Source organism: Struthio camelus, chromosome 8, assembly GCF_040807025.1.
Source record: "Struthio camelus isolate bStrCam1 chromosome 8, bStrCam1.hap1, whole genome shotgun sequence".
Classification (NCBI taxonomy): Eukaryota; Metazoa; Chordata; class Aves; order Struthioniformes; family Struthionidae; genus Struthio; species Struthio camelus.
In genome coordinates this window covers 19058276-19085506 of record NC_090949.1, presented here as the reverse complement: position 1 = coordinate 19085506, position 27231 = coordinate 19058276, and the positions used below count along the sequence as shown (strand labels likewise).

The 27231-nt window shown below is 41.4% G+C and overlaps 1 protein-coding gene across 7 annotated transcripts in view; it reads right to left on the bottom strand.

Annotated features, from left to right (window-relative positions):
• TGFBR3 (transforming growth factor beta receptor 3) overlaps window positions 1-27231 on the bottom strand; it is a 143572-nt gene that overhangs the window by 62586 nt on the left and 53755 nt on the right. For all 7 annotated transcript variants that reach the window (XM_009682539.2, XM_068952514.1, XM_068952516.1 and 4 more), the window contains one exon: window positions 17830-18014. In XM_009682539.2, coding sequence (XP_009680834.1) covers window positions 17830-18014 — 185 coding nt within the window. The remainder of the gene's footprint in view (window positions 1-17829; window positions 18015-27231) is intronic.

Below are 27231 nucleotides of genomic sequence, written 5' to 3'. Positions count from 1 at the left end.
TTTAAATCACGCTAAGGGCTAGCTCATTGACCTACCAGATAGCAGCACAGCAACCCTATGGGAAAGTCGGTCAGTGCGGTCCAGCACATCCCTTCCCCCTTGCAAAGGTCTCATTTGATTACTGAGCTGCTGTGTAGCCAGCACTTTTATTGCGCAATCAAGGCCAAACTTTCTGGACGTGCTTTTAAGCAGTGGTTCTTTTCGTAAGACGTGGTTTCAGAAGCTCTGTTTGTCCAAGCAAGCAGCTCCTCCAGGCTCAGCTCTGCCTATCTCACTATCCTTTGGCACACACTCACTCCTCAGGTAACACAGGACTAACTTGTGAGGAATACAACAGCTTGGACATAGGTTTAAAATTCATTATAAAAATTCATTATAAAAAAGCATACCAACAAAGTCTATAATTATCAATGGGAAATTAACCACCGAGGCATTTTGTCACTTCATCTAGAATGAATCTTTCAAGATATGTTAGAAAAACTTCAAAAATTTTTAAGTGAGACTTCAAAAAGATACCATGTTTTATAGGTGACACGTCCATCAAACTTCCGCAGGCAATGCTTAGTGAGCTACATCTGTAGGTATTCATGGTTACCACCAGCGTCCACACAGTCTGCAAAAAGTTCCTTTAAGGTCTCTAGCAGATCCATACGATAGCAACAAGGTTAAGCCAGCTGCCGAGGTTTCTGTTTCCCCGGAGATCAGAGGTTCAGGGAAGGCTGAGTATCACCACAGTAACCAACTACAAAAACAGTCTGTGGGCTCCTGCCCCATTACTCTGCTAAAGCAATTTGTACTACGTGAAAGGCAAGGGCACAAATGTTGAAAGCTGATCAAAGTAAACAAGGCTGTTAAAAGTACCATTTTGTTTTGCTGACTTCAAGGCATCAAATCACAGATACTGAGTTTTGTTATGAAAGATGAAAGTCAAGTGCCAAGGATTTGTAAGGTTGAATTAACTATTCCAGTGTGAAGGTCTTGAGATAAATTCATGGCACATTTTCCAAAACAGCCTTTACAAATCTGTGCTGATATACTAGGACAAAATATGCTGTGTTGTATTGAGTTACACTGCCCAGGCTATGACAGCTGTTCAGTAAAATAGAAGAGGAAAATCAGTTTTAACCCCAGATCATATAAGGAGCTTTTCTGACTTACAAATGATGCATTAAAAGGACATCTTAATTGATTACTCAGCTGCAAATATGAAGGTAATTAGTACAAAGCAGAAAAAACTTAGAACAGAAATATGAAAATTTGTACGTCTTTTTACCACTTCTCCCTATAAATACTTTGTAAAGAATTAATAGGAAGAAACTTATTTTAACATTTTACTGATATATACTATCCAGTAGAAGAGATTTAGAATTTCTGCTGTAATTCCCTTGACAAAATATAAAGCTAATATCCTGTAAAAGAATTCAGTCAAGGATAACTCATGAAACCACCTTAAGTGGCAAGATCTAGTACTGCATCACCTTTGAAAAGTGTTTATCAGTGGCGTGGGGGACAGGGGGTATATCCCTGCACTGATTTCTTTTCTTAAGTTGAAAGAAAAAAAAAAATTCTTCTGGGAGGGCTATGAATTCAAAATGGAATACCTATTTGATCCATTTTGGGGAGTATTTTTATTATTCTCCTTAAATATTGTGAGCATTAGAGATTTGGTGTAAAGCCAGCTAGAGTAGATTGCAACGTACAGCTTTAGGGAGCCAGCAGTTTCTGAGAGTTTGCTTACTTTTCCAAGAAAGGCAAAATATGTGAACATGGCATTACTGCCTGAAGGTAATTTTGCTTAAAGGGCTATGTATGCACGCTCACAAATCAAATAATTGCATAAGAAAGTTCCTATAAGCATGTGAGACCCCATGGTTTCCCTTCTGGGGAGGTTCTCAAATGCACATTTCTCATTTGTCAGCACAAGGTAAGCACCTATTCCGTTGAAAGCTTACTCCAGCAATGAAACAGAAGAGCTTTGGAACAGAAACATCAGAGAGAGATCTTCAAGAAAAGTGCAATGCAATTAAGAGAACAGTTACATACACTCACACCCACGCACTTGCTCGTCCTCCTGAAGGACTCAAGCCCCCAGCACTCTGCAGCCCGTGCCAGAGAGGCACCGAGGTCTCTCCTCGGCGTCAGGTCAGCACTAACATTCGCTGCTGCGGCAGGGCCCTGCCTTGCTTCACCGCCCGAGCGGCTGGATCACAAGGCGAGCAAGGTCGCTGCACCGACGGCCCTGCCGATGGCCACGCGGGAGAGGGCAGAGGGGCCGCAATGTGGGAGACCCCTGTGGGGAGGGAGAGCCCTCTCTCCTTTTTGCACTGCTGCTGGCAAGAAGCACATTTCAGTCCTCAGGGAAGAGGCTGAACTGCCCGGCAGCTGTGGTAGCATTTACCAGGTGTGTCGAGGACTGAAGTTTATTTCCAAAGCTACAGGTAACACTCACAGAGCTAATTCTAAAAATAATCTTTTGCTTATTTTACCTAAATACATGGTTGCAAATGGATTGACACTAGTGATCTTACCCACACTCTAGAGAGAGAGTCAGACTGATTAACCAGCAGTTTTAGCTGCCTTGTGAAAAGGAAAATGAGAGATTTACCCTGGCGTAATTCCACTAGAGCCAGCGGCATTAAGTCAGAGATTAATTTGGTCCCACATGATACCCACTAAAAAAAGGTGCCTACTGCACAACTTGCTGACCCTTACGGTCTACCACCCAGGCTGGAGAACTTGTCTCCATCAAAAAGAAAGTGAGAGAACAGCAAGGGACGTAAGGACTGCTCGGCTATGATCCAGGGCCTAACACATTTGTATCTAGTGCCATTGCACACTCTTCGTTAAGAGGTAAAGCCAGAAACGCATGACCATAAACTTACCTATTTTTTGACCTGCAAACAGGACTAGAGGCCAGGACATACAGGCCATAATACAAGCACAGAGTTCTCTCTCCCCAGAGCGCTTACAAATCAAGACATTCAAGCCCAACACCATGTGTGTGGTGCCATCAGCCACTAATACGTTACTCTGAAGCGTGCATGGTCTCCCCAGAGGATCACTGTAACTGAGACACGTTCTGCACGATTCTGGGGAGAAACGGCAGTCCCAGTGCGCGTGTTCAGGGAGAAGCCCTAGAAGCACTACACAAAACTCCCGTTGCCTTCGGTGAGGACAGAGCAGCAGCCCTACCCCTGGCACCTCTTACGCTCCGAGCAAAGCAACATACTCACACGGACGTACTGTCTTTAAAGGAGATCTAAGATCTACCTTTCAGCAACAGCTTTAAAAGCTGACCTGCCCATCCACTGACACAGTACTTCTGCGGTGATAAAGAAGTCCGTTAAAATGGAAACCTAAGAGCTTACACCATATTCAAAAACTATATGTAGTCGTTCATCTTCCTCCAGCCTAAGTTCTGCTGCCTTTCTAGCTCTAAATATTAAATAACTAAAGTAGAGAATTTGTGCAACAGGAAGGAATGATAACATGTTGAGACCTCCTTACACTGATTTACAATTCAGCTGGTCCAGCCAACAGACTAAAAAAAGCAGATTACAAGTAGAATTTAGTGTTGAAAACATTACAAAAAAAAATCACGAGTGAGGAGAGCATATTACAGTATAGGAGCATGCTCTATGTCACTAAACATATTGCTCAGTACTTGGCAACAGTGACATTTGTATCTGGTTCATAACTGATGTTTTACTGAACCATGCTACTTTCTCCCCCGAAATGTAAGAGTAACCAACTGTGCTGGTAAGTTTTCACTGGAAACAAAGTCACTCAAGAGCAGCTTCGAAAAGCATCACAGCTAGAGCAGTGTCAGAAAGTTCTGACACAAAGAGACAGTACAAAATAATTCTTCCAATTTTATGAAAATGTTTGCTCATTTCTGGCCGTGGCTCAGTCACATAATTTATCTTTAGACAAAAACGTGGCCACTTAATTTCTAGTGTTCCGAAGTTGTTTTATGCTGAAGCTGTCAAATGTGACCATGTTAAGCTAGATGAAAATCACTGATGCAAATGCTTCGGTAATCCAAAAACTAGAATCAAGCTGTTCCTGAAACAAATAACTTGGCAAACCGGCAAGGACAATTACTGAAGTCCTAGTCTCACTAGCAAGTGGTATTACTTTCACAGTGCATGAGTAATGAAAGTCACATTTATAATGATATAGCTCTTTCTGTGAAAACAATTTAAAAAGTATAACCCAAAGAGTTTACTGATATACCTTATAGGTACAGATTATACACAGGTATAAACTGCCTACTTTACCTCTGCCCATGTAACGCAAGATACAGTCTTCCCTGTGCATATATACTCCAAACCAGTTTTTACATCCACCAACCTTCAGTTTTTTGGGGCTTTTACTTCATCTTATGTACTCCATAGTCAGGAGAACTAGAGCGCTCCTGAAAAATAAGGCTTTCAAAAGCTCCTGAGAGCAAACAGAGCAGACAGCTTACATGCAAGCACCTCCATCCAGCTCTGCCAAAGCAATTTCATCTTTACGTGCTGTCCCATTTTGGGCACCTGCAGAGCAAGGGCTGCCCTCGGTGCCCAGCCCTGGCAGCTCTGCGGTTCGTGCAACACCCGTGCCTACAGGCTGTGACCGTGGCACCCGTTTCTCCTCTGACCTGAAGTAGAAGCTCAGGCTCCCAAAGATTAAGTGAAACCGTCGGTGCCGTCTGCCCTTTCACAAAGCAGTCAGGCTTCCCAGCACCTGAGGCCTAAAAACATGATGCCTCTCTCAGCTCTGCATGAATCAGGAGATGTCAATACTATTCACATCCTCTATAATGAATCCTGAGGGGAACGTGCTCCTTTTATACATTTTGTGGGAACATTTCTTGTTTGCTTTACATCTGTTTAAGGGCCCAGGATGCACTCCTGCCAGCCCCAAGTACAGAACCTGTCCTACTGCTGTGAGTGGGCTACTCGCAACGGTATCACGTCCGAATTGTAAGTTTTGCTTTAACAATTAAAGTGGAAGACTCACTGGAAATGGAAGCTTTTTCCCAGACAGTATTTTACTCTGCATTTACTTGCACACATCACATATCTAAGCTTTTCACTGGTGAACTACCTCAGGTACCAAGTAAGTTTAATTTTATGTTCTTCTCCCCTCCTTCCTCCCTAAACTATTACCAAGTAGTTGTGTATTTGCATTAACACAGCATCTAACACAAGAAGAAGATGGAGGAGGGCAAAAAAAAAGAAGAAAAAAAGAAAAGAGGAGCACGGTCCTACCATGTAGGAGACTACATGAACAGGAATGCATACTAAAAAGCAGTTCTTGCCTTAAAGAAAATGATTCTTAACCTGATATATAAAAGATAGATGACAGAGTTCAGTGAAGCCCGTTTTCTGTAAAGGCATTTGGGGCACTTGGGGTTAGTCCTATGCATTTTTTTCCAGGCAGATACAAAGTTCCCTCTTTGCCTTTATTTTTAGCAGGTTAGATGTGGGCTAGCTATCCAACCAGAATCCACACAGCTTCACTAATGTATCACTACAGCATCACTAATAAACCTGGCCTCTCAGCAGGCCTCATTAGTGACAGCCGAGCATCACATGAGCCACGGGCTCAGAGATCCAGCGCTAGAGCTGTCTCACCTCCGATGCGCTCAGCCTGTAGACACAGCGAGTCCATCCCAACTGCAAACCGCCGTGCAGACACAACATAGTACACGGTCTCACGTGACGATTCTGGCAAACCTGCAACCTGAACACTGAATTTCTGAGTCTCAGCTAACTCCTAGACAGCCCACTTTCCACTGTTTCAAAAGCTGAAAGCAGGGAAGGGGAAAGAGGCTGAGACTGTGAGGCTTCACAAAGAAAGCATTATGTGCAATTAACATAAAATAGATGATGGAAGATTGTAGTACATAGGAAATTGCCCATAAAACACTTTGTTCCTCAAAGGCTGTGCAATGGAACCACACACAGATCCAAATGACTGCAAAACAGATGCATCATTCTACAGGTGGTTTTGAGGGGTACAGTCAAAGAGAGAAGTGTCAAATTTGGAGCTCACATTTTTATTGGACATGTAAAACCAAATCCTCGCTTTCTAAGCCAAGGTAAGGAACAGTGTTCATGGGCATGGGTCATTAAAAAAAAAAAGGGGGGGGGGGGAGAAAACTTAAGCAGTAGCAGATTTAACAATTAGCTTTGTTCAGTTTACTGCCAGCCTATAACCCCCCAGCCTGAGTAAGAAGCGGTGTGCACTTGTGTCTGCAGCATATACACTCACAAGCGGTATTAAAAAGTAGATACAAAGGAAATTTTTTTCAGAAGATTAAACCTAACTTTAATCAATACACTGCCACTCTACTCCCCTACAATGGAGCAGATCTTCACACAATTCTCTCTCCAAAAAAAGTTTTCTATTTTCAAACTTCAAGACATCAGAATTTTTACTCTATGTACAAAAAATCAGCAAGATTTTGGGAATATTTTAGAAAATGAAATTAGGACCCTGACTACATGCAAAACAATCTTAAGGAACCAAATTTACTCAATTTATCAGGACTACCCATAGAAGGAAGACTATGTGTATTCACCTGCAGAGTCAAAGCCATGAAGACAAACATAAGATCCTCCAGAAGACTGTCTGCCAGGCTGTCATACAAGTATTTTCATGCACAGTGACACCATTTCAAGCACTCCTCATCTGTACTATCTTGCTGATTCTTGCTTGAAAACTTATTTACTGAAAAAAAAAAAATTGGCTTAATTTCCAGCTAACAGTGTAATAATGGACTACTACTTCCTATCTGCAATGCTTTTCTATATAGCTAAAGGAGCCTCGTCATAAATATCACTTGAAACCCAAATAAACGATGAGAAGGCGGCACGCTCCAAATGGTCTAATCAGAGAAGGTACTAAAAAGTAAGTGTCACTGTGCTTCTCTACAAGACTGACGCCATATAAAGTCACATTTCCTGACAGGCCTCAAAACATCCTTTACATATTTGCATGCACACACAGAATAAATGAAGAATCTGATTGTTTATGTGTAAGAGGGGAGTGAGCTAGACTTCAATCAACCTTCAGGACTGGAGAATCAGATTGTTTCCAGTAAGATGACAGAGATTTTCATACTTCTCCCCCATTGATGGGATCTGGGCCGCCACCAAATATTACCTCTCATTGTAGAGGTGCTAATTGCTATTCTCATACTCATTATATATATGACATGATCTCTGATCATAATAAAAATATTTATATATTTTATACTGCCAAAGCAACTGTTAAAGAGATATAGTCAATTATAAGTTACCTGTAATCCTTTCAAACTTTTTCAAGTCACCTATATTTCAAATATGCATACCTCACAGTGGTGCTATTTTCATATCTTCTATAAATAACAAGTTTTACAACTGCAGAAGTACTCCGTTTATGTTTCATGAAGAGAATGACTGACTGTTCTAGAGAAACACTGAAACCTGAGAATACACTACGTATTATCAAAAAGCATAATGTAAATATGTTAAGAAACCAACAATGTTTGCTGCTCTTCCTGTGTCTTCCCACTGCAAGGTTCAGCTTTTTCAACTAAGATGACTGTCAGGCACAGCAAGCTACATATAAAATTTATGTTGGAAGTTTTCCTGGTGTTGGGAGCTACAAAGAGAACAACCTCATTAATATCAACTCTTTTTCAAATAGACACTCCAGAGAACAACACAAAAACGACCATTTACAACATGTATTGCTCCAACATCTCTCTTAACACTCATGCACATGCGCAAGCCCAAAGCTAGACTGAAACTTGTCTATCAAGTCTGTGATATAAATGGACTTCTAGAAATGCCACTTTTTAAATTATCTTTTATTGCAGAAAATAACTATAGGCAGAGCAGTAATTTATAAACGCTCCAAGGCACATGAGATAGAAGCTTTGAGGAAGGAACTGGAGAACAAGAATTTAAATCACAGCTTATGTTCAAAATCAAAACACATGTTTCCACCTGAAAGATGTGTGTGTACACACACACGTGCTTACCTGTATGTGAGTAACAGAAAGAAAAGGGGGGGAAAAAAAATCCTGTTAGTAAAGGCTGTGGCAGTAGCCCAGGTCTCTCTAGAATCCTGCAATAACAAAACAGCATCTATGGGCACACATAGCAGAGGAAAACAAGTGTTAGTAAGAGAGTCCAACTTCCTGCTTCCAACAAGTCATTTTAAGTAACAGTCAAAAAACCCAAAAGATTCAAGCAATCAGAAAAGTCACACTGATATTTTTCTTTTGAATCCTTCAGCCTTTTGTGGCAAACCTCAGCTTTGCTTCACACACAGTTCCACGCAGCTTTGTAAAACTGAGAATAGGTTTCATTTTCTGTGCATAACAAACCAGTCCATTTCTAAAAACAGAAAATACTGAGGGCTTGCACAGCGCTTTCCAAGTCACTGCTGCCTCTTTAAGAGTAGACGTGCATCAAGCGATGCTTCTGCAGGACACCAGGCTCCGGCACTAACAGGCTCTTCTGGCCGACATATGACTTCCTCTGGCAGTTCTAGCGGGCAGAACTTGAAACGATTGCCAAATTCAATGACCAGCATTTCCTTAGCTGACTGAAAACAACCCACAAATATTGCAGTCCAGAGCAAACAAGACAAAAAAGCCACATTAAAAAAAGGCTGGATTTTATGCAAGCACAGATGCCGCAAAGCGCTCAAAGAGAAAAGAGGGGAGAGGACTGTGATGGCTTTTTAAGAGATGGAGTCTTAGACGGCTTTTTTTTTTTTTTTTTTTTGGACATGGCAATGAAGTGTCTGTCAGTCAATGCAATTAAGGTATGTTTTATATGACTGCATTAGTTGCACGCACATATTTCAGAAGACATTGCATCAAATCTGATAGAGATTTAAGCAATTCACCACATGGCTTAATGAAATTACCTTGTTCTAGAGCTCTTAGGCCATGGTCTAGTATTAGGATGCTTAGCATTTCATTAAAAACTCATCCACACAAACTGCTGAGTAAGGTCACTCTGCAGGTAAAAGGTTGTCAGAAAATGCTCAAAGTAGCTTCCTGCTGATTGCAATCTAGAATATTTATGAAAAGAGGTTCTGGGAAAGCCTGGAAGTCCTTCACCAGTCATTTTTTGCCCCTTTTTTGACTCAGTGGTGCAAGGTCATGGACTCTGGACAATGCCAGCCCCCCACCCCAGATGTGGCTTAGGCTGCAGCACTTCTCTCACTTGGGTGCTTGCTGGTCTCAGTCACCTACTGGCAAACAATTTACTTGTGCTTTGCTCCTGACTCAGTCCTCTACTCCAGGCAGCCCAGGCATATAGTCGCACCTCCTCTCCCACTGCCTGTACCTCCTAAACAGCGCATCTCCAGCTCCTGCAGTGCATTTCCCTCCATACCTTCACTCCTGTCTCTCCTAATGTATCGTGCCCAAGTCACAAAGGTTTCAGAAAGTAAATCCAGGAAAAAAAAGTTCCCGTGGACAATCAACTTCTCTGCAGTGACCGCTGCTCCCTGTCTCCAAGTTCACACAGCGTGCAGGGACAACACTATGAATACATGACCAGACTCCACTGGCTTGGGTAAAAAGAGGTGCCTTTGCGGCAGCAATGGCGGAGAACTCAGGAAGCCAAAACACACGCAGTCAAGGTCAGGCAAGCCAGGAGCATGGCCAGGAGTCAAAGGAAGCCTTGGTGGCACTGACACATGCCAGCATCCCTTCGAAGAAGGGGGGAAGAGAAGAGCTGTGCAGATGAGAGCACGAGCATATCCACAGCCACCTCAGTTCACGCCGCCCGCTCAAATTCTCACGTGAGTCTCTGTAGCCCATTCCCAACTTTTCATTCCCCTCATCTTCACAGGTAGGGGATTCATGGGACATGCAAACTCCCCAAGAGTACCACCTCATGGAACAACAAAAACACTTCTTATACCACGGCTTGGCCCAGACCTCCTGGGATCCAAATCCTCACAGGGACCCTGGATTCCACACCCTGCGCCTGTCATTTCAACGCCCTGAAGAGTTTCACAAACCTTTCAACTTCTAACATATCTGTGAATAGTTCTGCATAACAGACCTCAATAGTTTCTTGTAGTTTTAAGTTTTGCATTTTCTTTTTCCCTCCCCTCCTTTTTTTGATTCCTTCAGTAAATCCATAAAGTCCACAGTCCTAAGCTATTAGATAGAAAGGGCTCTTCAGCAGGATGGGGGGGAAAAGGGAGTAACAACCAGTAGTCTGCTCTGTGGTGAGAGAGTTGAGCTACCAGAGGCTATGGGGAAGCTTTAGAAAATACCTAGGATCAAAAGGCACGCGTTATGATGGAATACTGCTTTCAAAGCAACCAATAGAGTCTTACAGCACAGCAGGCAAGAGCCAGATATTCTGGACTAAATCTGTCACAGCACCCCTCACCATTTGACCCTTTAAGATCTCATTGGCAAGGAGTACTGGTGGAAACTAATTCATCTGGGCTTCCCATTCTCAGTCTTCTGACACGTGCCCTTCCCCTTGCTTTTATAAGCGGCATGCAAGACAGTAAGCAAAGACTGCGATAAAGAACAGCAGTCAACCTCAGGGCTGACAGAGAGGTTTGCAGGTGGTGAAGTCCATGTCTCACTGCCACCCTTCAGGTCCTAGTACCAGCTGGGGTTGCCTCTGCATGACTTTGTGAGGCACAGACCACCAGGGAACAAGCAAGAACACCCAGCAGCAGAGGGAAAAGTGATCCTGTTGATCTTGACGTGCTCAGCATCACAGGAGAGCTGACCTGTATCTACAAGGTTGAAGTCAAGCAGAGAGTTGTGAAAAATATTAAAAAAATATACAAATACTATGCACCCACTTCGGCCAGTTGCTAAAGACAGCTTCTTAGAACACCCATAGTGGTCCACAAAAACATGCAAGACAAACATACACACACAACAGTTCTTGCTAAGGTAGAACTAGGGAAGATCTAAAGATCTAAGGTCCCACAAAAAGCCTGACACAGCCGGGGGATTCAGCTTGAGCAAAGTCTAGCATAACTGTCACAGTAAAACTGCTATGGCAGTCATGCACAGGGAGCACGGGGCAAGAACTTCCCAAATGCCAAAGGTGCATCCCAAACTACTCTGGGGTCTGCCAGCTCCCAGCACTGAACTGACTTACTGCATGTCTCAGGGGGGTGTCAGACTCCAGGTGACAAAGGTAATCTTTTCTGAAAGACCCCTTCTCTGGTTGGTTGATTCATCAAGTGAGACAAGCTCAGCCAAGACATTCACCAAACACTTTTACCATACTATAGTCTTCTTTTTAGGGGTTACCTTCCCACATTTGGGATGAGATCCTTTACCACCAAGTTATTGTTCTCAGCTGAGGTCTCTACCCAGACTTCTCCATCCCCAGAAAGACTAAGTATGTCCACTTCTTCCACCTCCTCTTCATCCCCAGACAGACTGGGCAATAATGAGGCCAGCAGCACCACTCCTCTTTCATGCCATCTTACTGCAGGTAGTTCATGCCACTCCTTGTTCAAAAACCCTCCATATGCTTGCATTGCCATTTGCAAGGCTGCTGCCATAGTTAGCTGCAGCCCAGTAAAGGTGTTCAGAAAGTGGAAAGGCAAAACCAGCAAAACATCCTTGCAATGTTGAGGTCCAATATTTATTTTGGCAGAGGTACAGTGCTTTGTTTTCTCTTTGAAAGCTTCTTCGAGAACAGTAACTGTTTTCTTCAAAACAAAAGGCCATTGGCCTACCAGAACTACCAAACATACCTGAGTGCTGCTGCCTAGGCTTCCCACCACATCAAGCTAACTGAGCAGAGTGCAGATGTCATGCAGGCTGGCAAAACAGGCAACATGCCCTTTATTTCCCAGCCTAAATTCTGTACCATGTGCTCTGGTCAACACACCAGAAGCATGATCACAGCCCATAGCAAATTTGTACGGTAAAGTGATCTGGCAGTGCACGAATACAATATTAAAAATCATGAAACTGTGACCTTACTCAACAGTTTGATTAAACAGAAGTAAAAAAAAAAACAACACTTCTCATTCCGGAGCCTCTCATTTTAGTCTGAGGCCACTGAATACGATAATCGTCCAATTTTTTTTTATTTTTATTTTTTTAATACTAGGAAGAGATGAGATGAGAATCAGGTTAGTCAGAGGAGCTCGCCTGTTGGTTTTTAGGCCCATGCTGTTAGGTGCTTGAAACATTCAAATCCAACTAGCCCATCTTTCTTGTCAACTTTAGAGTCGCCAGTTAAGCTGACACCAAGAGCTCAGCACTAAAAAGCCATGGTGGAAAAAGAAACTGATCTTATTTTTACTGTATCTGAGATTCTGAAATCTCAGAAAACAACTTAAGGGGGCATTTGATTGGTACAAAATGGAAATGTGTTTTAACAAATGCACTTTAGAGAAAGAAATAAATGTAAAACAAAATAAAACAAACTAGTTATCAAAAATTTCAGTAACTTCAGCTGTCGAATAACAAACCTTGAATTCCTTGCCCTGCCTGCTACTGACCCAATCATGCAAGGCCCCCTGATCACAGCTCTCGCGCAGCAGGTTAGGATCTTTAAAGTGTAGTCGGAAGGTGACCCCTGAATCAAAGCTCCGTATCTCAAGATTGCCCCCAGATCTCTGGATGCCTGAGGAGGAAGCAAAATATTTTCCTTGATGGAGCTCTGGTAAGGCCCTTGTGGTATAATTTGAGTAGTCTAAGTAATCTAGTTTCGAAAAAATAACTAAAAATAAAACCTAGAACCCAAAGCAAAGCAAGGATCACAAGCCAATTATGAGATATCAATTTTGCAGAGAGAATAAAGTTAACATGTACAACCTAAAGGGAGCACAAAGAGGGGAGCACGGTAGCTGTCCAAATATCTGAAGTTAGGAGTGGCATGGAAATAGAAGAGAGGTATTTAAAATATCCAAACAATACTTAAAACCCCAGAGATATCCACACTGGGAACAATTTTATATCGAAGGCAACAGAATCCCACCTCATAGTTCAGCCATGCACGCATGCTTCTGCGAGATCATCATCTAACAGGGCAGACGAACAGACAACTGAATAATCCCTGTCCGGAAGGTGGCAAAACACCAACAAAGGCACAGCTACCCAAACTCCACATGCATTTATACAAAACAACATAGAAGCTGCTGTGAGCCACTAGCTAGTATACCTGCAAGCGTTTGACACGGTGTAAAGCTTGGGCACAAAGTTTTTAGGCCGTTTTAAGTGCATACATCAGCACATGTGCCTGTAAAGCATGTAAGAACTAGAACATGTACAAGCACAATTCAAAACTAAAACTGTACCCACCAAAGGTATGTTGAATTTACTTCTGAAAATAATTTAAATTAATACACTGTGAAATACAGTAAATATGCAGAAAAAATAGACAAAATGAACCAGGATTTCACACTCAACATCTGTATCTCTTCATAATCTTAAAACATGAAATTATTCTGATACAGAAGAATTACCCTGAATTCAGGATGCACTGCCAAGGTCAGGATGCAGAAAAACATTATCAGGGCACCTATGTTTCAGTGCCTTTTCCTGTTCCATTTTTACAAATTGTAGGTGATCTTTTCAGAATATACTTAAATATCGGACTTAACCAATTTTGCCCATCATTTTATGACTTTAATGCATCAGCTCAAGAACGGGATGTACTTCACTCCTCAGCAATTGTAATCAACCAGCCTCACAGGAACTAATAGGCATTTTAACACCATGTTTGCTCTCAGAGGACAATATGTTTTTATTACAAATTCATTACCAAATGGCACTGATTTAACAGGGAGAAGAAATTCAGTGGAATTATTTCAACCTCAGTGGAGTTACCCAAAATTATAAAAAAATAAGATAAGCCCTTGATTTTCCTGCCTTCATTTCATATGACACACACTGAACATCTGTATCAGGCATACCATCTTAAAGCTACTTAGGATGAGGATGTCAATGAAAACAATAGTGAATCCGTTTGCCAGGAATTCTGATTCCACGTATTCATATGTATTCAATCCTAAGTATTCACATGAGATTAATTTTATATTTCTCCCACCGCCCCCCACCTCCCACCTTAGCTACTCCAATCGTGGCTGTGTGCCTGAAGCAGCTCAAGGAAATTTAACTGACAGATGCAATAAAAGAATCTTCCATTAAGGTAAGACGTGATAATATATCCACTTAAGGAGTGATTTTCATATTAAAATATTCTTTAAGTTCTCTTACACATATTTTTCTGGTGCAAGTCTATAGTTTCACAGCACTTTCACAAACAATTGTTTCTCATAACAGCATGAGCAGTTTTAAGAGAAAGCAAGTATCTCCCTTCTAAAGAATGGGAAGCTGAAGCACAGAAGCTAGCCAAAGCCAAAGAGAAAGTTATTGTAAGTGTTCAGTAGTTCCTGGCTCTCAGCTGAGACCCAGATCACTACAGAAATTCACACATGCACTCACTTCCCCAGGAATATTTGATCAAATAAAACAAACAAAAAAGGCATTGCATTTTTCATGCCAAGCTCAATATAAACACTTGTGGCTATTACATGCACCCGTATTCTATTTCCTATGATAAAGCATGGCCAATATCAACTGCGATAAAAGACATTTCTAAGAAATACCTGAAATCCATTGGCATTTTTAGTGTCCTTTCTCAAAGGAAATGTCTTGACAGGCTCAAGAAATGAGATGTTCACCCCCACCAGAGACTAATGAAGTGGAATAGAAATAAACTCCTTGAAAACCGCAGACGTGATGCAGCATTTCATGATATGACCCTACACTTACTAGATTTCAGCCTTAACCCGAGAGTGATAAATCAGCGATTTAGTTTTGCAAAGGCTGTCAAGAATACATAATTCCACGCATATCCAGTCCAAATATTAATTTCAGCTTACAGCGAAGAAAGAAACAACACCCAAGCCTTATTAATCTTCGTAGAAAAATTGGCATGCAATTATAGGAAGAATATACACCCGTGTCATGCCTTCCCCCCGTACCAGCCACCCTTCCTATGTTTAAATTTGAGAATGCTTGTTGTCTCTACGTTCTACACAAATGTCAAAGCAAGTTAAATTAATGCACATATAGATGTTGCATATTTATGAGAACCAGGATAACCGCACAAGGATGTTTAAGGCACGAGCCCTCCAAGGAATTCGCTACGGGAAGTTTCACTCCTCCCAGCAAGAAAGGAATGTGTAATTTAGCAGCATCTACTACAGGGCAGGTTAAAAACAAAACAAAACCCGACCTCCTCTTCTCCCCCAAAGCAAGCCTGCGTGTAAAAATTTTCAGCTCTTGCATTCCATGCCATCAGAACATCAGCCAACCCCAGACACGTGTAATTTATTTTAAACATACTTTAAATGCTGTAGATTTTAGCTAATGCACTATCAAATAAAAATACTATTTTTATTCTCTAGTATATTGGAAATCCTGCATGATAAAGAGATCTCTACCTTTGCTATCAGCATTTGCAGGCAACAGGAAATACCACAACGAGTAAATCAAACTAATTTAACTTGAGGCGATGGATACATTTTATGTTAATACAAAAGGGCACTCAGAGTTGATTTTTACAATAGTGGAAAAGATAACATTTGCTCTGCTTTGTTTTCAGACTCTTATCCTAGAAGTAAAATCTCATCTGTTCAAGTTGTTTACACTCTTCTGCTCTACGCTGTTGCCAGTAAGCCGTTCTCTAGCTTCCTGCTCATTTTCAGAGCAGTCATCTCCAAGGGCTGCCGCTGGAAAATGCTTGGGAGATGGGAGTAGGAGGCTAGGGGCTACAGCCAGCAAAATATAGTCTGTGCTCTGCATTTTGGTATACAATAACAGTACACAGAAAAGACAGATTGGGACAAATCGCTTTCTTAATATAAGCAAGTTAGATGAGGCGCAAGCAGGCTTTCTGCTAGACAGCAGCTATTTTTATTTAAAGCCAAATATTTGACTCTTCTATCGTTCTGTTAGGTTAGGATGATGAGACAGCAGTGGCACACTCTGCAGCCTTGCGCACACGCGACTCCAGCTCGTGGTGGTGTGTGCACACAACAACTGCAGAAACAGGACTGTTAAGCAAGCAGTGTTAGGAGCATCGAAACAGAGTGAAATTTGGCTTTGTGTGAATTTGAGCTTGGTATTTGTTTTATTTTGGCCTCTCCGGAGGTACAAACTCCGACCGCAGTTTGCTTCCCCCGCTCCTCAGACATCCTTTGGTAACTAAGGAGTTGCAAGCTCATACTACAGCACATCCCCAGTGAGGGCACTGTAAGGTCTCTGTCCCCTGCTCTTCTGTCTGTTTTCACAAAACTTGTGATTAACTTTGGAGATCTACCCCTCAAATCAATATCAAATTTGTCTCAGACTTGGCAACGGACTTAAAAGTTCCTGGGGGATGAGAGAAGCACTGACACACACGCATCACAATCACATAAGCCTGTTTAGTTTTCACAGGAAGCTAAATTACCAAAAAAAGGAAGAACAGATTCCAATTACAATGTGCTTGTCATGCCCAGAGAACTGGTTGTACCTAAATTTTTTGCAAGCATTCATAGTGCAATCATCAGCCTCATAACCAATGCCTTGCAAACTCTAAGAATGGTATTTAAAAAAAAAAAAAAAAACACAAAAACCTGTTCCTCATTCCCAGTACCACAAAGTAGTAAGGGTAATTTCTTTATTCATTCCGTGACAGCTAAACTGAAGTAGTTCTGATATTTTTGATTAAGGGTAGCCAATGACATGCCCACTGAAAAGATAGTAAATAACTTGTTCATCACACACTGGACTTTTCAGACAGTGTAAATACTGAAAACATATACAACAGCTGAAGTTCCACGGATGCATACAATACACATTCAGCTGAACACACCACAAACCCAACAAGGCTGCTATTGAAATCAATGGAAAGACTTCCACTATGGCCACGAGTAACTGCCTGTATTTAAAGTGTAACAAGAGACTCCACTTAGAAGTTCTTCCAACACAGATTCAGACTCTCTGTTTCTAAGCCTCATCCTGCCAGATCACCATCTCTGTTCTCTCATTACAAATTCTGCTAACTGTGCATACACACATTGCTCTCACAGGAAGCAGCACTGAAGATTTCTTTTGTATAATACTGTAAGTACAAGGACTAAGCAGCTCAGCTGTCATGACATGCGATGTTTTCTTTTCACTTTGGCTCCCTATTTTGCTGTGTTTTCAGAGTAAACAATACTGTTTACTCACACAAGTTAACATCAAAAATTTTCTTCTTGTGCTGTCGCTTTCGGAGCAACTGAAGTTCTTGCTAATCCCTCCAAGTGCAACGTACATAAATGAGTAATTGGACTGTGCTTAAGAACTGCCATAGTCAGCAACACTTGCTTTCTGTACTGCATGTCCCCATCAGTGAAGAATTAAGGATGTAATACAGAGGTAAAAGAATCTGAACTCAAATACTTGTTTATAGTGGTCATGGCAGGGATCCAAAGGTATTCATGTTAATTTACAACACATTTAGGTAAATGATCTGGCTTTGAAGACAGCCAATTCTGTAAAGGCCTCTTGTTGATCTAAATCTGTTTCTTATTTCCTTCACCCACCCCACAACCTTATAGCATGCTTCATGGTTGTAAAAGGTGATGGAGAGAATGACTGGGTATGAAAGTGGTTTAGTCCTATGACATGCAAAGCAGCGATGAAGACTATCCAATGCAAATTGCACATGCTGCTTTGTAGTCTTTCTGTTCACAATTCAGAAATAACTTTATTCAGCAAATTAACGTGGAACAATCCCACTTCCAGGCACATCTGCAGTCAGGGATCTGGAAGAAAAGCAATCCCCCCTTTACCTCTCTTTCATGATGGCCAAGACCTTCCTCCGGATTTCGGAGATTGAGGACGTGCACCTCTTGCGGCAGGCCTGTCGTGCCTCGGCTTGCACAGCCGGATAGGACTGTAAAACTCTCCAGTAAAGCATGGACTGGGTGCGAATTATTAACAGGCAATAAGACACATTCGCTCCTAGGCACAGGACCTGCAGAGGAAGTCACGGATACACATCTTTTAGTGAAAAGAACAAAATATAAATTACACTTGTCAAACAATAATCACCCTCTTGGTCACAAAAGCAATGAGAACACAGAGACTTCATGTTCACTACCTCCATTATGAAGAAGTTTACTTCTATTCCCTTTTAAGCTTTCCTGTGCGAGCTAGATCATTAATTCTTTTCTCTCTGAAAGCCTTAATTAAAAGTATGCACTCCAAAACTGATGCAAGTCTTGCTTTTACCACGGAAGAAGGATTAAAAAAAGATAACCCAAAGGAAAAGAAAACAGAGCAGTGACGGTGGTGGGAGGAATTGGTTAGTCTTAGATGTGGATTATTTGTTTATGTCAAACACTTATCTCCAAATACCGAAAAAATGCAATCGTGTATATGTAACAATGAAAAGTTAATCTCTAGTATAAAGTAATTACACCAGGAAGGATTTGGGTGAGTTGGATTTGTTGCTTTTGAAGCAGTGCTGATTTATAGAGAACATCATTCAAATACACTGCACAAAACAGCAGACGTTTATCACATGATAAAATGAAATGTTTGTTTACCGGGTCTATTTTGTGTCTGACAGCAATTATCTACACTGATAACAGATATCTAGTCCAAAATAGAGTTTACGCCCTTTCAAATAATCACCACAGCATGATGTAGTGCCATACTTTTATGCAGTATGTGAGACAGTGTGATGTGATACAGCAAGATAGTACAAAAGCTGAAGCATATGTAGCAGTTTACATTTAAACTATATCTCAGGAAACTAAAGCAAGACAAATATTTATGAAAAGCAGCCCTGCTTTTACAAAATGGCTCAAACCCACCCCTGAGAGTAACAGATACAGTATGTTTTTGATTCAGAAGGTCACAGGAGAAAGTCAGTTGACTTAACCCCTATTTGCACCAAAATCAGACAGATAAGTATTAGACTCAGATGAACTCCTGGTCAGTTCAGAGGCAGCAACATATAAAAGAGGGACATAATCTAGAAATATGATTTTTCTGGTTAGTATGCATTTGCAATTAAAAGGAAACTGCTTCTGTTGGAAAAAGTTCAAAAATGAAAGAAAATCCTGAAATGATCAAATAGCAGAGCTCTGTCAGGTTTTGTAAGGTCTGCATCCAACTGCTGTAACACTAGAGATCATTGCACTCGGTATCCACATGTTTAATTACCATATTAGCACTGACCTACGCTTTGCTGGTTAAAAAGACAGTTCACTCTAAACAAGAGTTAGCAACTGGACATTTAGAAGTCAGAAAGCCCATCTTAAAACAGACTTTATCTAGAAAAAGCAAAGCCACTGAGAACAGTCAGATTTTCACAGTGCCTTAGGTCATGCGTGCCTTGTCCTGTGGAAGGGGCCGTTCCTGAAACCCACCGGTGCATAGTACACATCCTGCCAACTCCCACAGAACAGGAGTGTTTGTTAAAGGCAATGCTCGAGGCAGAAATTACACATGCCTGCGCTTGGAGCACAGAGGATAAACAAACATCCTGTCCTGCTGCTCTCTGTTGAGGAGTTTGGTAGCAGCACTGAACACCACCAGTTTGGGGGACTTGAGGGTCATTCACTTTTTTATTTCTTTTTAAGAATACAGATATAAAATAAGACTGCCCAAACAGCGATACTTTTTTTTTTTTTTTTTTTGGGAGAACATTGCCCTGTAACGCGGTCTGTAACAGCCTCCCACACAGCACCTCAAGAGCACGCTAGGAGTGCCCCTCTGCAAGGCACTCTGCTTTCCTTGCAAAATGAAAACATTCATCAACAGAGCAGCAGTTCACGTCCTGGACAGCCACATGCAGCTGAGCTTATCTGCGCGAGGAAGGGCAGACGGGGGCATGCCCACTCCGCCGCGCTCCCTCCGAGCTGGCCGCGGGCCAGGCCTCCTGCAGGAGCCGTGCAGCCGCGGTGGCAGCGAGCCCACGTGGCTGTACCACTCCTAACAGGGCTTATTGGCTTCGGCCCACGGCTGCACCAGTGCAGCAGCTGCACGACTGCCAGATCAGGGCTGGCTCGTGCCCAGCCAGCTGGGGACACAGCACGTTGTGCACCCGACCGAGCAGGCCGGCACGTGCGCGTCCAACCTCCTCTCTCACACCGTCCTCCTTTCTCCTCTCCTCCCTGAGGGGCCACGCTCCCGCACGGTGCCGTTATGTGGGTGCTTCATGCACTGCTATTTGCTTCCTTGTGACCGCTGTCAGCTCTGTGCACCCTTTCCATCCAAACAGACCTGTTCTGAGTCACTCAACATAAGAAACCAACCTTTTGGGGAGGGAGGGGAGGGAGGGAAAAGGGGAGTTATTTCTTTTGGACGAGTTGCTTCCGTTACAGCGTAGCGTTCGGCCTCACCACTGATTGAGATAACAGCCCTTAACACTTGAACCAAAGATCAGAATAGTTACCTGAGGTCATTTCCACTTTATTCAGACTACATATGCTGCAAGATCACCCACACATAAGGATATGCGCTGGGGTAAATTACAGAGAGGCTTACTCTAGATGTTGCATTTCTTTTGAGTTTTTGCATAGACGCTTGAGTAGGTACGATCTGCACCTGTATTACGCTTCCTAGGAACTCGCAAGAGTTTCAGGAACATTATTTCTCTTAACTGTGCTCGCAGTACCAAAGAGAAATCTTAGTGCACTGAAGTTTGCATGTTTGCGCAACCACTAAATTGAGCTTTAGCATAAGCATGCTTATCTGAAGCTAGTGCCAAAATGAGAGAAAAACCACGAGCTCCAGTACCACGAGCTCCACTGACACTCAGTGCATTACACAAGACAGTTCCTTCTGCCACCTCCTTTCTGTTTATGCTCCATTTTACTCTATGGAGCTTGTTATACTACCCACACCCCAGCTCTGAGCTATTTGCTAAACATTCATTAACAGCATTTCTTTCCAGCACTACCCACTGCACCCACAGCTCTTGCCCAGTCAGAGACGGTCAGGTGCCACTCGGAGGGACTCTCACTCCAGCAAGGGCAGCGAGAGCTCTCCTTCCTCCAGATTAACTCTTCTCACCTCCTTGGTTCCCTTGCACGCTCATCCTGTTGTTCATCTTTCCCCCCCACCAGTCTCCTCCTGACTAGGAAGCTAGTTACTTCCCCCAGGTAGTTTATATCCTACAAAGCGTGTACTTACAACTCTGAAAAAACAAACAGAAAACCCTTTCTATGATACCACTAATCTGGCCATTTATCACCTCAACAAACCTGATCGGATCTGAGAGCCGACATGAAACCACGCTGTCACCCTGCCTGGGCTGTACCGTGCTGCTGCTTGGCCAAGCACAAGTGCCAGGATCTGCCTCTCCAGCCTCCCGCCGCAGGCCCGCAGCCTGCTCTCGCCAACTTTACCTGCACCAGCGACACTAGCATCCTGCCCAAATTCAGGATGATCACTGCCTTGTGTCCAATTCACTCATCCACATTACTTGATCACCTACACACCAGTACAGACACTCTCTTGCTCCTCATCCCTATTGAATTGGCACTCAGAGGCAAAATGTACAGCTCACAGACCTTCAGCCTCCAGCTTACGTATCCTGGTGTGGCTTCAAGCCCTGGGAATGCAGACCTTTTTCTGCTGAAAATATAAATACACACACACTGTCATTATTTGGCTTTTGCTCAGCTATCACTGCTTTGGACGATGTATTCATTTAATCTTGTTAACAAATCCTGGCTTTTACTGCAACTAAGCATTAATTGCTTAATGCCTGCAAAGTCTTTTGAAGATGGAAAGCAGGTTAGGTAGTTATGTAACAACCAATTAGTATACGCTCTTATATATTTGTGTTTTACGATGGCAACCTTTTTGGAGAACTTAGAATTTCAGAGAACAGTTCAGTATTAAACTCTTTTCCACTTCCAGTTAATAGGATATTTTTAAAAAAATTTTAATGCAGATCCAGTCTTGTTTGATACTAACATCTGGAACATATTCAATACAATTACAGCATTCTCATTTCCCGTGCTTCTAACGAGCAATGTGTGTTCTGTAGTAGAAATAGGGGAGAGATGGGAAGGGGTAGAATACCACAACCCAAGACCCACTCACAAATATGATATATTAGGCTATATTATTCGAATCAAATCTACTTTCTAATATATTCCATGGGGATTTCTCCAGTGCGACCATCTCCCGCAAATTGTCTGAATCTGCATTATAGCTTCCACAGTGCATTAGCATCGCTCCCATATGCCAGGCAAGAGGCTACAAGCCCCACCAAGGGGATATAATGCTCCTTAGGAGGACAGATTTATTCTGAATGTTTTTTGAAATCTAGTCATTTTACATAAAGATAAAAATAGTTAAAATCCAGACTTGAGAAACACCAGGGATCTCTGTACCGTCAGGTACAAAGCAATATAAATTGCTTTCTATCAGCACTGCAGATCCTCCCAGAATTCATCGCTTCCAACCCTTGAAAAGCAAGTCTTGGAGAGGGCTAACTATCAAAGCAGAGATTTCATGACGTCCAAATGACAGGCTCTCACAGAAGTTCTTTTGGAGAAGGTTAACTTAAGGGTATTTCTTTTTATATTAGCCAGTGACAATGATGGCTGGAACTAGAAAAAGAGAGATAGGAACCTTAAACCTAACTTGGTAAGACAATAGTGGCTCTAGAAAACAAGAAGAGGAACAGCCATTTTCCCTTGAATTGAAAAGCTTCAGTTTTATTCCTGAGCGCTTAACCAGACTTAGAATAACTTCTTCCTACAACCTGCACGGCTCATTTCTGAAGATACAAGCCTATGGGCGAAGGGCCATTACTCTATTAGGGAGGAACTGTTACCACCTATTTAACCTCCTTCACATCAGGAGTTTCTCATTGAAGGAAGCATTTATACCAAAAACACTATGCCCAAGGATACAGGCAAAGAAGAATCCACAGAGAAAAGTTATGCCTGTCATTCAAAGAGAAAATATTAATCATTCTTACTTATTTAATATAGGCCACTCTGTAACAACTCCTAAATTCCTTCCCTTCCTCTCTCCTTCACAAAAGACCACTTGGGAGGCCAAATTCAAGTATTCAAGTGGATGCTAGAGGACTTCTTCAACCATTACTATAAAGAGCAGTTTTGGCTACAGATAACCACGACCAAAGCGTTTCACAGCCCTAAGGCAGAACGACTCAGGTAAGACATCTCTGCTCAAGAGCAGTCATTCTGGCAAGCAGCCTTGAGACCCGAGAGATGGAAAAAGACAAGACGAGATGGTAGCAAGTATCACGGCTCCTTTGTGATGACAGGCAGCGGAAAAAATACAGAGAAAACTGTAGTGTTTTCCATCACAGAAGTGAAGAAGCATTTACACCACTGTCACCAGCACCAAGGAGCTGGACTGTCCAAGGCCTTTTCTGAATTATGTGATTTTTCACCTGTGAATAAATGTGACCTCCACAAATAAAACATATAGGAGAGAAGAAAGATATTTAAGAGATTTGTCCATCGGACATTCCTACTGGCAAGTAGGAAAACGAAGGGAAAAGATTACTGTCTGAAGCGTGTTTTATGTTACATTTGCATAAATCTACTGCTGATTTATTGTCGTGTCTTCCAGACTATTTGGATGGGGGGGGGAACAAGGCATCATGGCTTTCTTGTTCTACACAATTTGCAGCAGTTAATTCTAATGAAACATAGCTCACATATATTTAAACTGAAAACACCGCCTGATCAGGAAGTGTATTTTATTTTTCCTAGGTTTCTTAAGCTCCAACATTTACTAATTAGTTTTAGAAGGAATCCCTAGATATCTGAACTCAGCAGTTTTGGATACTACCAATATACAACAGAAAATATTCAATTTCATAACAAATCAGCCTAACTGATTTATCCTGAGGAGCTATAGCTTTTAGAAATTTTTCCTTGTTATACACAGGTAACTTAAAGAAACTTCAGTAAACGGGTAAGAAGCAAGAAAAAGAAATGAGAGGAAACAGAAACAGGAAGAAGGTGATAAGGAATATGTAGCAGGGAACAAGGAGTGTAAATATAATCTAAACTACTCCTCCATCACCTCCCACACACAACCTCAAATCTGCTCTTAAGAATCCAACATCACTGCGTTTCCATACCACAAGCACATGTGCTGAGGAGCAAGGAACCACTAACAAACTCACCGCTACCCATGAAAGTTTTCAGTGAAACTAGGAAAACACATTACATTTAAGGAACAATTCACTAATTCTCAAGTTGAGAAGAATTCCAACACTACTACAAATATGATTTCCCTTCTCAACAAATGAGATCTTTGAAGCTTTGAGCAAATACTGACAACAGAAGTGCTAATATATCCCCTGCTTTATATTCTAAATCCCCTTACAAGGCCTTTACACGCAGCTGCCTGAGGAGTAAGAGCAGAAGGAACTGACATAAGATTTACACCAAGATTTACGGTTTTCAAAATAGTGAGTGAAGCAATAGGAGGAACAACAGGAGGACGGTGATGACAATTTCTGAAAGGAAAAAAAAAAGAATCAACTTATATCATTAGCTTACTGAATGTAGTTATACATTTTAGATTACAAACTACATAAAACTGTAATTGTAGTTAATTTTAATATATTACTAATTATACTAGATGAGCCATATCTATGCTCACTTTAATAAGAAATAACTACTAATGCTCATATTAATCTTTCTTTCTCAAAGAGATGGGGAACTCTACTAAAACTCTACCTTTGTAAGAAAACTGTAAGATTTTTACAGATCGAGCGATAACACAGAATGATACCACTGCTAATCTGCTGTGGCTTGAATAAGGAGGAAGAAAGCCAACAAGAAAGATTTTAGTGCTTTTGAATATCACGTTTCTGCTTTAGTATAGTCAGACATTCACTGGCATAACAAAGATTCTAGAGTTGTTCTGATTTTAAAAAAAGTCATTGCTGGATACGTCAATACTATTAAATAAATAAATACATTTTAAACTATTTTCTTTCAGTTAGTCTTTATTTATATTGTCCAGGCAAAAATTTAACCTCAGGTTACAAGAAACTAGCAATTGCAATAGGATATGCCCAGTGTTGCAATAAAAGCTCTAGTATTTTAGTAGACTAATGAGAAAGAAGGCTGAGAGGCGTGAGAGAAAAAAATGAATGATCATCTAGTATTAAAAGAGTTATGTTCTAAATTGGATATTTTCTACTGTAATGCGTTTTTGTTAATACATACCAAAAAAAAAAAAAAAAAAAAGAGCTTTTCAGAAGTGCTCAATGTTAACTTAACCTAACTCCTGTTATAAATTACGAGTACTTCAGATCTCAATGCACGCAGATTAGGGCTGCCAGCAGGTAATTAGCTTTCAATTATCAATTTCACAAAAGACACTGGTTTAAGCGAACTTGACTGTTTATTCTTTTCTTTGAAGGGGTCATCCTATTGCTACTCTCATCTACCATTCCCAAAGGACTGGAATCACAACAGTTAATCGCCTTTGTCTACTTTAATTTAATTATGGATTGTATTTATCAATGAATATTAACATCACTAGTATAAAAGTGATCAAAAAGAAGCATATTTGCAAATCCCATCTTTAGAACTTTGACATTTTCACAATGCATCACAAACGCTTATCTACTTATTTTACTGTTGCTATTACGAATTAAGTCTTGCGAGCCTTTCCTTGTGCAGCTATAGATTGCGTGGAAACACAGCAGATGTCTCCCTTGAACAGGGCTACCTCACGTAAACTAGGAATTCCCCACGAAAAGTCTTTTCAAGTTTCTTAAATTCAACATTTGTTGAATACTCTGATGAGAGTTCATTCAAATACGGCACCATGAACATTAGCTAGCATCAACAATTATAGACCAGATTCTACTTTAGCTGAAGTTAACAGCAAAACACTTGTGAACTGCTTCAGAAGCAGAACTGAAACTGTGTGAAAGCCTTCACTCATTTCTGAAAGTCTTCAAATACATTCAAGGACCTCAAGTTAATAGCTTCATTTGTTTTTAAGGCAGAAAGGGACAGAAGGTGCAAAAATGCCAAGGAGGGGGAAAAAAAAACAAACAAACAGAAAATCAAACGGGGGGACACAGAATAAAAAAAAAAAAAAGAGACAAGCATCATAATGCAAAAACTAAGAGTATAGCTAGATAGGCTTCCCTTTATACCCTTAACTTTCTAGGACTTTTTTTTTTTCTTTTTTTTTTTACTGCTACTTCTAGCAAAGGATTCGAAACAGCAAGAAAAGTGCATTTTTCATGGTGGTGCTTTCGACTGAATGAGCATAGGGACAAAGGGGAGAGGTTTAAAGTTACAGGGGAGAAGATTCATGCATACAGATGAATTTCAGCAATTTTGAAAATAAATAAATAAACCTCAAAATGGATTAGTAGAGGGTCCCAACACATCTCAGACTCCACATGTATCTACTTGAAATGAGTGAGCTATTAAACTTAACTGAGAAGAAAAAAAATACATCTCCAAGACACGTTCAACATAGATTTACTCCTGGAAAAAGTTAAAACATGCAAGCTATATTAATTAAGAGCATGTGCTCATGCAAAAACACATCAAAAGTTCCCCACTGCAATACTTAAAGCCCACTAATCAGCAACCCTACTGTGTGACACCATCCCTGCTTTCTTTCCTTCAAGAGAAAAATCCTGTCTTCTGGAGCCATGTATTAACCTCCATACCTCACCTTTACACTATTTTTTAGTACTAATGCTCCATGCAATCAGGCCCTCACTGTATATACTCTCAGCCCACAATTATTACCCGCAATTAACCCCCATTCCCCTCTAATCAACTCTGTCCAGGCATATCCCGCATACTGGCCAAACCATTCTGCTGCTGCAATATATCAGAATATCAGATTAAGTTTACCCTCATCTGCAATGTATTTTGATTCTTTATTTTTTGCAGTCTTTCCAGATATTTTCTGTTACACATAGTGAAGTCTATTTAGCATCTCCCACCTGCCCATTTCAGAATTTTTCAGATCCACAGATGTTGTGTCGCATACCCTTTTGGGGTTGTGGTTATGTGCAGTATGAACGCCTGTGGCTGGTCATTCTTTCCGAGGAGGAGGATCTTCTATCCCTCTCTGGAGGATGCCTTGCAAAATAGCTATTCCCAATAATCCTAGCCACTGGTAAAAACACGAGGCTCATCTCATCTGCTGCAGCAGAGGTGATCTGACATCATGTGTTGCCTGCACAGGTCACA